General features: G+C 41.4%; 1 protein-coding gene across 1 annotated transcript; it reads left to right on the top strand.

Moving 5' to 3' along the window:
* The first annotated feature begins 489 nt into the window (after positions 1-489).
* LOC147881283 (UDP-glycosyltransferase 85A7-like) lies at positions 490-2,164 on the top strand. Its single transcript, XM_087402366.1, has 2 exons — positions 490-1,081; positions 1,197-2,164. The coding sequence occupies exons 1-2, from the start codon at positions 490-492 to the stop codon at positions 2,162-2,164; spliced, it is 1,560 nt and encodes a 519-aa protein (XP_087258492.1).
* Positions 2,165-11,320: the final 9,156 nt, after the last annotated feature.

Here is an 11,320-nt window from a genome sequence, read left to right as displayed (position 1 = left end):
GCAATACACATGCAGAAAAAGGTCGCCTACCACTGACTTTGAGAATACAAGCTGATAATTGCTGGCGAGAAAATAAGAATGTACTCATGTTTGCATTCTGCTCCATGCTAGTTGCTCATCGAATCTTCAATGAGGTCGAATGTGGATTTTTGTATGTTGGGCATGCACATGAGGATATCGAACAGGTTTTTAGCAGAGTCTCAAGGGAGCTTAAATGCAAGGATGTGGAGACAATAGATGACTTGGTAAGAAGATGTGACAGGCAAGTTGGTGGTCCTAAGGAAAGTTATTGAAAAAAAAAACAAAAAAACGCGTGTGTAGAGGAGCATATCTCATGTGCAGAGAAGCTTTCACTTAATATATCGTGTGGCCATAACTGCATATTGCATATATCGCGTGCAGAGACCGCAACGTCTTTCCACGTCCTCATCAGGTTATAAGTAGTCCGTTCCTCTCATGCTGCTTCGCAGAAGCATTGAGCCTTGTAGGATGGCTATGGTGCTTGCTCACGAGCAGCAACCCAAAAAACCATCAGATCGTCTACTTTTTTCCCATCCTCACGTCGTCGCCGTTCCTCTCCCCGCTCAAGGCCACATCAACCCCCTCATGGAGCTCTCCAAGCAGCTTGCAGCTCGCGGATGTGCAGTCACCTTCATCAACACCCACCTCAATCACCTCCGCATACTGACGTCCCAAAACATCCGCCCGCCTCCTCCTGCAAGAGACCTTCATGCGCAGCAGCAGGCCTTCGTGCCCATCTTCCAGCACGAGGGCCTCGACATCCGGCTAGTCAGCCTTGGCGATGGTCTCCCAGAGGAGGAGAATGGAAGGAGCGCTCTACCTCGCAACGTCATCCCAAACTGGATTTCTCCGAATAAGCAAGCGTCTCTGCGACGAGTGTTTGCCAGACTTTTGCAGGAGGGCGACCCTCCTGTGACTTGCCTCATCTCGGATATGCGACTCGACTATACGCAGGACTTGGCCAACGACTATGGCGTCCCCAGAATCGCCTTCTGGCCTCAGTCCGCAGCGAGCTTTGCATCCAATTTCATGGTCGCCAACGGTTACACGCCTCCCCCAGGTAGAAATTATGTTGTTTGATTCGCATTTTTTCAATCAGCTCAAACAGTTTTGCTCTTTCAATCAGCCGCAGATCCCTGCAGCTAATGAAATCTGAATGTTCCTGCTTCCTGTAGACGACTCCACCCTCATCACCTCCATTCCTGGCGCTCCCCCCCATAAACGCTCGGAGATGTCCTTCCTCTTTACAGTTGATCCTTCTGATCATATCCTCTTCCGTTACGGAACCCGCCCCTTCCAACGAATGGGAGAAACTGCTTGGGTTCTCCTCAACACCTTCGACGAACTGGAGGAATCTGCAATGGCATCTCTAATTCGGAAGCTTCGCGGGACCCTCACCATGGGTCCTTTGTTGCCGTCTCCTTTCTTCCAGTTCTCATTAAACACTGATCAGATCGCAAGTCGCGAGCCTTCCTGCTGGCCAGAGCTGAATGATGCCTCTTGCTTGCGGTGGCTAGACAAACAGGCTCCCTGCTCGGTCCTGTATGTCTCTTTCGGAACATTGGTTGATCGCTCCGCTGAACAAATTGGCGAGTTAGCCCTCGGCTTGGAAGCAAGCGGAGAGCCGTTCCTTTGGGTGATTCGCCCGGATATGATATCTTCTGAGAGTCCGGCAAACTCTCAGCTGGAGAGCCTCCTGCTGCGCCTGACGAAGGATCAAAGAGCGATGGTGGTACCTTGGGCGCCACAGCTGGAAATTTTGTCGCACCCGGCGACAGGGGGCTTCCTGACGCACTGCGGGTGGAATTCGACGCTGGAGGGGGTGAGCAGAGGGGTACCGATGCTGGGGTGGCCGAAGTTCGTGGATCAAGGGCTGAATGCAAGGTGCATTACTGACGAATGGGGGATAGGGATGGATTTGGAGGCGGATGAGAAGGGATGGGTAGCGAGGGAGGAGGTGGAGAAGAAAGTGAAGGAGCTGATGAAAGGCGAGAAAGGACGTCGAGTGAGGGAGAATGCATGCAAGCTGCGGGATGCAGCTCTCAGGGCCATAGCCACAGGAGGTTCCTCCGACGCTAACATGCAATGTCTCATGAATTGGCTTCTTGACAATTGCTCCAATCCTGGAACCAAATATCCATAGAACTCCTCGAGGCATGGAGTTCTACTTTATATAATAAATAAAAGTTCCCCTCGGGCTTCAACTCAAGACCGCCACCTCAAGGATTCTATCTTCGTCACCCCTTATACAACGAAAAAAAAAAGAGAGTTTGAGGTGGAAACAATGCTTGAATGTAGTGCAAGTTTCTTCAAGGAGACTTTACAAGTCAGCTTCACCAAATTAAAAACACTTACAAGTGCAATAGGATACATAGCAAGGCTAAAAAATATAGCTTTTGTACTTTCTTGTGTGCATCTTCTCTTTGGGTGTTCCAACAATGTGCTAACTAAGGCAAAAAAAAAAAGGGCGAGCTCATAAGAGAGACATCCCCTCTCTTAGGGGCATTTTATTAAATAAAACTAGATTCAGATAGATAACCGTATTGACATCGGTGTATATGTTTTCTTTGAATTTCATAAGTTGATTGAAGCATTTAGGCAATTGATATATTCATTTTTCAAATATATATTTTTTAAAGACATCAAAACATTATCAATTCCTTTATCTAGACATAAGAAGATAGCATTGAAACCAAAAGGTAGTTCTTTTCACACAAATTCACCACTTAATCAATTGGAGAAGAAGAACACAATCACACCATGAAAGCGATAGCAGAATGGGTACAATCTCCCCCCCCTAGATGAGTGGCTCATGCTTCCTCATCTAGAGGATTTATGATATTTCATAAAAGCACCAAGGAGCCAAAATTATCCCTCTTATCCAAAAATGAGGGATTTGCTTTACATAGCCGTCTTAGGGCCCAAAATGAATTATGTCCTCCACAAAATATACTGCTCAAACTTGCAATAATAAAACAAATACAAAATTGTCCCATGGCCATTTATAATGCATTGTGTGACACCTCTCGATCGGTACCCTCACACTAACTCCAATCCTCGCTATGAGTTCCATCACCTGTACTCAAGCCGCCAATTGCATTAGTTATTAACAATCGATCGAACGAATCACCGAATCAACCGATCCCAACATAACCGCGCTCAAAGCACAACAATCAAGCACAACACCAATAACACTAGTGACATCAGTATTAACATGGAATCACCCACAATACCGACCATCTAGCATAGCAAAACACAAGCTAGTCAGGCATCCCCAACTAACCACACAAAGTATCCACTAGGACCAACGCCGCGTCCGGTGCACTCCTATGGAGTACTTTGCCATAGTCACACTCGACTAAAAATAATAATGTCTAAAGCAAGATATATCAGAAATATAATTTTTGTAACATCCCTCTTGCTTGGATTGCAACTGACCTCAGTTGCATGTTTGATTATAGGAACTAAGGAGGTCTGGAAAAGTTCGAAAGGACCGCTCAGGCATCCACTGAGCATCATCTCTCAGATGATTCTTAAATTTGAGCAAGTATTATTTGTAAAGACATTTCGTTTTCGGGTCGAGGTTTGTTGATGATCAATAATGCATTCAGGTTCTATAATTTCTTCTTCATCAACAATCAATGGAGCCTCTTCATAGACATGATGAATAGGTAAAGGTCCCTTGAAGGGCTTTAAGAGACTGATATGGAAAGCATTATGTATTTTCCAGTTATCAGGTAATTCAAGCCTATAAGCTAGATCATTGATTTTCTAAATCACCTTGAATGGTCCATAAAAATGTGGTGACATCTTGATTACTGGCCATTTCTCAACATCACTCTTCAATCTTCTTTTCTCAATCCGAAGAAGTACATAATCGCCTTCTTTAAAAAGCATGTGTTTCTGTTTCTTATTAGCTTGTTTTGTGTACTTCTCTTGAGCGATTGCAATGGCTTCTTGAACCTCTTTGAGAATTTTTTGGTAGTCATGGGTAAATGCATCTGCTGCTTCCACTCTATGGGTCAATCGTGTGATAGGAATAGGTAAAACCTTCCCATAGATAATCTCAAATGGTGCTCATCCAGTTGCAGAATGAGGAGTATTATTATAAGCAAACTGTAAGAGATGAATGTATTTGTCCCAAGTCTTTGGTTGACTTCCCGCATAAGCTCTTATTATATCTAGAATAGTACTGTTGGTAACTTCAGTTTGTCCATTCGATTATGGATGAAAAGCTGATGTGAAATCTAACTTAGTGCCTAGATTATGAAATAATGCAGTCCATAAATTACTACAAAACTTTGAATCTCGATTAGACACACTATAATCTTTGGCAAGCCATGATGAACAAAGATATGCTTGATGAATAAATGTGCAACTTGCTGAGCTGTTAAAGTCTTCTTACATGGGATGAAATAAGCTTGCTTACTAAAGCGATCTACTATCGTCCAAATCATATCATTTTGATTCGCTGTAGTAGGAAAACCTATTATGAAATCCATGGATATTTGTTCCCAAGGCTGCAAAGGAATAGGCAAAGGCATTAGCAATCCTGGGGTCTTGCCTTTGTAACTCTTGATCTTCTGACAAGTGATGCATTCGGCTACAAATTTAGCCACATCTTTTCTTATAGTAGGCCAATGAAATTCCCTTGCTATCACTTGTAAAGTGGCAGTCACTCCCCTACATCCCATATATGGTGGTTGGTGCATTTCCTCCATTACAATTTGTCTAAAGGGTCGACTGATGCATAATTTCTTTTGATAAAAGAGGTATCCATCATTGTATGAATAGTCCAACATAGGATTCCAATTGTTATTCTCTAATTTGTTCCATATATTGGAAAAGTCTGGATCCCCTTGATAGGAATTCTTCATACTTTCGAAAGGATGGGTCTCTACAGCAGTGATGTGATTAATACTTGGCTTTCTACTAAGAGCATCATCAACTAAATTTTCCTTTCCAGGTTGATACTGAATCATGGGCTGAAAACTCTGTATAAATGATGCCCACTTGATGTACCTATCAGATATTAGTGGCTGAGTCAACAAATGCTTGATACTTTGCTGATCGGTTTTGATAAGAAACTCAGCTCCCATCAAATAATGTTTCCACATTCATAAAGCATGCACAACATCGGTTAATTCTTTATCATATGTACTATAATTACATTCCGTTGGTTTTAATTTTCGGCTCTCATATGCTATTGGATGTCCAGCTTGCATAAGTACGGCTCCAATTCCATATCCACTAGCATCGGTTACAACTACAAAGAATGGTCTAGAGAAATCGGGTAGTTGTAACACAAGAGCTTGTGTGAGAGCTTCCTTCAGAGCTGTAAAAGATTTATCTTGATGCTCAGTCCATAAGAAATGCTTAGCTTTTCTAAGAAGGTCTGTCAATAGATGTGCAATGTATGCAAAATTCTTGACAAACTTTCTCTATAAAAGCTACACAATCCCAAGAATTATCTTAATTCATGTATATCTCGGGGTTTAGGCCACGTGACTATGCACTCAATCTTCTTTGGATCTACTCGAATCCCATTAACGGATACAATGTGACCTAGATACTCTATCTGATCTTGAAAGAAACTGCTCTTTTCAGGGTTTATGTACAATTGATTTTCTTTCAAGAGTGAAAAGAATAGCTTCAAATGTTCCTTATGCTCCTCAACATCTTTGCTAAACACCAAAATATCATCGAAAAATACTACCACACAATCTTGGTGTTTAAGAAAGATTCGGTTCATCATTCTACTAAAAGTAGCTGGAGCATTAGTTAGCCCAAAAGGCATAACTAGGAACTCATAATGTCCCATTTGAGTTCTAAAAGCAGTCTTGTATATATCCTCTTCTACCATATGAACTTGATGATAGCCAGATTTGAGATCTATTTTACTGAAGACCTTGGCCCCTTTCAATTTGTCCAAAAGATAATCAATCCTAGGGATTGGATATTTGTTCTTCACTATAATATTGTTCAGTGCACGATAGTCTACGCACATTCGGTAGGTTCCATTTTTCTTTTTGACTAGTAAGACAGGTGCTCCATAAGGAGAACTGTTGGGTCTTATCAATCCTCTCTCTATCAATTCCTCCACTTGCTTTTGTATTTCCTTTTGTTCTAGCTGATTGACTCTATATGGAGCTTTGCAAGGTGGAGTATTGCCCGGTAGGATTTCTATCCTATGATCTTTAGGTCGAGAACATGGTAGTCCAGGTGGTAAATCATCCAAGAAACAATCACAAAACTGAGAAAGAAACTTTTGGTGGGTAGGCTTAGTGTTTGGCTGAGTAGCCGTTACCTTATTCACCAAAATCAGATATGTCTTCTCGCATTTTCTAATTGCTCTTTTGGCTTGTGTGTGGTTGAGTAAAGGACTGATCTCAAGTCTCATTGAGATTTTTGGACATATTTCTTGTTTGTCCTTCTCAATCCACATTTGATGTGAATCATAATCTATCTTAGGATTGTATTGATGCCTCCATGGCATTCCTAAGATGATGTCCACTTTCTATAGGGGTGCCACTAGAAGGTCTCGTGTATCCTTGTAAGGTTTGATTGAGATTTCAAGATTCTTAACTTCTCTAGTACAATTGTAGTACAATTGTACTTTGTTTTGGTAAAAGCATCTTTGACCTTATAGTTAGATGGGAAAGACTCTAGGTTTAGCTTTGCTAAGGTTCTTTCTGAAATGAAATCATGTGTACTACCAGCATCATGCACAATAACAACCTCTGCCATTAATGAAACCTTTCATCTTTAGAAGAGCATGACAATTATACTTACGTCCCTCTTGCTTGGCTGCTTCATCGTCAATCATGTGCACTTTTGCCGTCGGGGTCTTCTTTATTTTGGGACACTCAGTGGCTATGTGTCCCACCTTGTTGCATTTGAAACACCTTATTTCTTTCTTTGGAAAATTCCCACTGTTCGGCTTCGAAGAAGAATTTGTCTTCTGTGGAACAAAACCATTTTTAGATTTAAAGAAGGACTTTTTATCAAATATCTTTTCCTTATGGAAGGGTACATGCCGTTCAGAATCTTTCCCTTCTTTTGGGATCCCATTCTTCCTCTCACAATTCATTGCAAGAGAAATTGCAGAGCTCAGTGAGCAAGGATGAAACATGTTAATCTCAGCTCTCAACTTAGACTTTAGACTTGCCACATACTTTCTGCATTGATCTCTCTCATGAACTTTCTCTAAGGATTGTAATTGGATCAACGTTTGCCAAAATCTATCAGTGTATGTGGAGATTGTTTCCTTATCAAACTGCCTGAAAGTATCCCATTGTTGTCTAGCTTTTGCTTTGAAATGTGAGGGAAGGAAATCTCTCTTGATGAGCTTTTGAAAAGACTTCCAAGATTTTGGTCACCTTTTACTGTGCTTAGTGATGTTCCACCAAAGTGCAGCACTCTCTACTAAATGATTTGCAGCACATTTAATCTTATCTTTTTCAGAGAATTTCTCCCCCAAAAAATAATCATCTAGCTGACTGATCCAAGACAAGACAATGCGTGCTTCTTTCTTTCCATCGAAATTCTGAAATGAGAAAGCTTTTCTACTTATCTTACTCTCCTTCCTCGAATTTTGTGCTCTCAATGTGGCTTTAACTATCCTGATAATAGTATCATCGTCGGATGACTCATCGTCAGATGAATGTCTCTTCCCTTTCTTACCATTGATTTTATTTTCCAATCTCTCCCTATGCTCACGCTCATCGGCCAACTATGCTTGAAGTGCGTCTAACTGCTCTTGGAGCGTGGGTGGTTGTGGCTGATGTGCCATGATATTGCGATAAGTACAAATAAAGCGGAGTGGAGAAATATAAGGATACTAAGTGTATGAGATTTAAACGGATGGAAAAGTGTGTTTCGAGTGTATGATAAGACAATGGATGGTGGAAAGTACTAAGTGTATGAGATATAAAGCAAAAGAAATCACTTATCTCGCTCTTTGATCGGAGGTAAGAAGAACTAGAGTGGGAGATATGTGACCGATGATGTCACTCATAGTCATCTTTGCACTCGATTCCAATTAATTGCTCGGTGATTCGTGGTTCCAATCGCCTTCTTGATTCAAGCATTCAGAATTGGCATTGATCTTCGCCTTGTTGAGCTCCAATCACCTATAGGAGCCCTGTAGCTTGCTGAATTTTCCTTTTCTTCTTTCTCTTTTATATGGCCTCACTGGTCGATGGAGTGGCTTAGCACTTGAGTTGTAGGTCACCAAATGGAAAAGAGTCTTCTTGAGTTGGCCTTTAGAACGCTTTCTCTCTCTTTTTTTTTAAAAAAAATTTATAAAATAAATAAATGAAGCCTTTGAACCTTTGATGCAAGGTTAGGAAGAGAAATGACAATGCGAGCGGTGGCTATAGAGAGATCTCCCCAAGGGCCGTGGCACAAAATCTACCACTGTCTGCGTCCACTGTGTCCACACGGCTCCACAGAGGTCCAAGGCTTGGAGGCAATCCGGCTGCTGGTCTCGGTCAGAGGGTACTCAGAACTCCCGAGTCCATGATGACATGGTGGGCGCGCTGACAGAGAAAGGACTCCCAAGTCCCAAAATTTTCCAAAGGCAGCTGCCAATGGGATTGTTGATCTACAGAGGCGGCGCGCGATGGCTGGCTACAAAGTGCACTTCAATGCTCTAAGCTTAGCGGAAAGCTCGACTACCAAAGCAGCTTAATGCATGCTTATGATGGGTATTTGGACCCTGGAGAGATGGGCACGCGGCGCATTGAAGACAAAGAAACTCTCAAGTTTAGAAGCGGCTGCTGATCTTCACTATAGAAATCGAGGTGCTGTGCATTGCGCAAACTAAATATTAAAGGCCTTCGTTATTCGTGAAGCCAAGGCAAGGCAAAAATCTACTGTTTGCGGGAGCGACTGGTGAGGCAGAGCCACAGAGGAGCTGACGGGCATTAGCTAAACCGAGAGAACAGAGTTGGCCCGGGCATCGATGCAGACTAGTGCATGAAATGAGATGCACAATCAGAGGTGCAGCTTCAAGTATTCCTCCACAAGGCTTCTCTTTCCAAAGTGTCCTTTTTGAGTATTAAACTTAGCCTTAATGTCACAAACTTTGAGGCAAGCTCCTTCAAGACTCATCTGATTCGACCACTCATCTTCCCCTCCAAGGCAGACATCTGAGTAGCTCCTATCACACAAATTTTCTTTTCTTTCCCCCACAAAAGCGTGACCAAGGCTCTGATACCACTGAAACCAAAAGGTAATTCTTTTCACACAAATTCACCACTTAATCAATTGGAGAAGAAGAACACAATCACACTATGAAAGTGATAGCAGAATGGGTACAATCTCCCCCCCTAGATGAGTGGCTCACGCTTCCTCATCTAGAGTATTTATGATATTTCATAAAAGCACCAAGGAGCCAAAATTATCCCTCTCATCCAAAAATGAGGGATTTGCTTTACATAGCCATCTTAGGGCCCAAAATGAATTATGTCCACAAAATATATTGCTCAAACTTGCAATAATAAAACAAATACAAAATTGGCCCATGGCCATTTATGATGCGCTGTGCGACACCTCGATCGGTACCCTCGCACTAACTCCAATCCTCACTATGAGTCCATCACCTGTACTCAAGCCGCTAATTACATTAGTTATTAACAATTGATCGAACGAATCACTGAATCAACCGATCCCAACATAACCGCGGTCAAAGCACAATAATCAAGCACAACACCAATAACACTACCGACATCAGTATTAACATGGAATCACCCACAATACCGACCATCTAGCATGGCAAAACGCAAGCCAGTCAGGCATCCCCAACTAATCACACAAAGTATCCACTAGGACCCCTACCGCGTCCGGTGCGCTCCTATGGAGTACTTTGCCATAGTCACACTCGACTAAAAATAATAATGTCCAAAGCAAGATATATCAGAAATATAATTTTTGTAACAAGCATTGTGTATTCATTTAGGCAATTGTCATATTCATTTTTCAAATATATATTTTAAAGACATCAAAAGATTACCAATTACTTTATCAAGACGTAAGAAGATAGCATTGTGTATTCAACACATACCACTTTTCATCTAGCACATAATGTCAATTTATTTGGGAGATATCAATTTGAATTTGGCACATAGCACCTTGCATTCCACATGTATTCTGTACATAATGACATGTGTGTGAGAGGAGAGTTGGCATGCTTCCTCTCCAAAAACTATAAGACCAACGAACGTGCCCTTCCTTGGGTTCATAGCATTTTGCATCCAACACATAGCACTTTGCATATTTTAGCCGATAGCAATTTCAATTTGGCACATAGCACATTAGATTATGGATATATGATATATCATAACAACACAATGCATCCATAGACGCATTTACAGACACGTTTACTAAATTTAAAAAAAATGATGGACGTGTCTATTAGCGTGTCCATAGACCCACATCTAAAAGTGCATCTATATAAGAGAGAGACACACATATAGACACGCTATTAGATGATCTAATAGATGCTCTAATAGATGCTCTACGTAATTAATTTAAAAAAAATAGAATGATGTGTGGTTGCACGAATCCCATTTCTATAGTGTGCAATGAAATTCTTACAACCAACAGCATTTGAATTTGCACGATTCCATTCAAGTCTATAGCTATTGCTAATTCATTATATATTATTAAATGAGTTAAGGGATGAAGTACTAGAATTTGAAGTGCATATATTATTAAATGATCATATACAAGCAAGCTGACTATTACAATTCCAAATAAAACATTACAACTCCAAAATATTTGCATCACAAAGCATTCATTAATAAAACATTGCACAAGGAAATTGAATTCCAAAACATAAGAGGAGTGTATATTAATTCATAGCCCAAGCGCTTGTATATACATATAGCACGAAGCCAAGCCACCTGTGGCTTCAAGTATACTAGCTAGCTAGCACTACTTCTATGACTAATCGGATGCATCCTCGTCCTCGCTCCTATCATCACTCCTGCCACCCTCAGAGCCTTCTTCGTCGCCTGAAGTCTTCCTCCTCAGTATCCTCACCTTCTTCCTCCTCAATATCCCCAAGAGCCTATAAACGAGGGACAACATGTATCAATGTAAGAAAAATCAAATCTTTATTTACAACATTGATATTTTTTAAGTACTTTTAAGTACCAACAAGGATGCTCCAATAGCCCGGATATATTGCTCCTCAGTAATGAACCCCTCATCATAGAAGTGCCTTCAAGTATGTCTCCTGTGATGTCGACGATGGTAGGATGTCTCGGCAGGAGTTGGAGATCTGTCCACGATA

The sequence above is a fragment of the Dipteris shenzhenensis genome, chromosome 31 (assembly GCF_047967505.1).
Source record: "Dipteris shenzhenensis isolate YYH24624 ecotype China chromosome 31, Dip_SZ_1.0, whole genome shotgun sequence".
NCBI lineage: Eukaryota > Viridiplantae > Streptophyta > Polypodiopsida > Gleicheniales > Dipteridaceae > Dipteris > Dipteris shenzhenensis.
Note: the sequence above shows the minus strand (reverse complement) of the source record. Positions and strands in the feature narration are given on the sequence as shown.

What these genes read in the sequence shown, in the direction of transcription:
- LOC147881283 (XM_087402366.1), top strand. Translation starts at nt 490, where the DNA reads ATGGCTATGGTGCTTGCTCACGAGCAGCAACCCAAAAAACCATCAGAT. An exon ending in CGGTTACACGCCTCCCCCAG is followed by an intron (nt 1,082 to 1,196) that starts GTAGAAATTATG and finishes TGCTTCCTGTAG; the next exon opens with ACGACTCCACCCTCATCACC.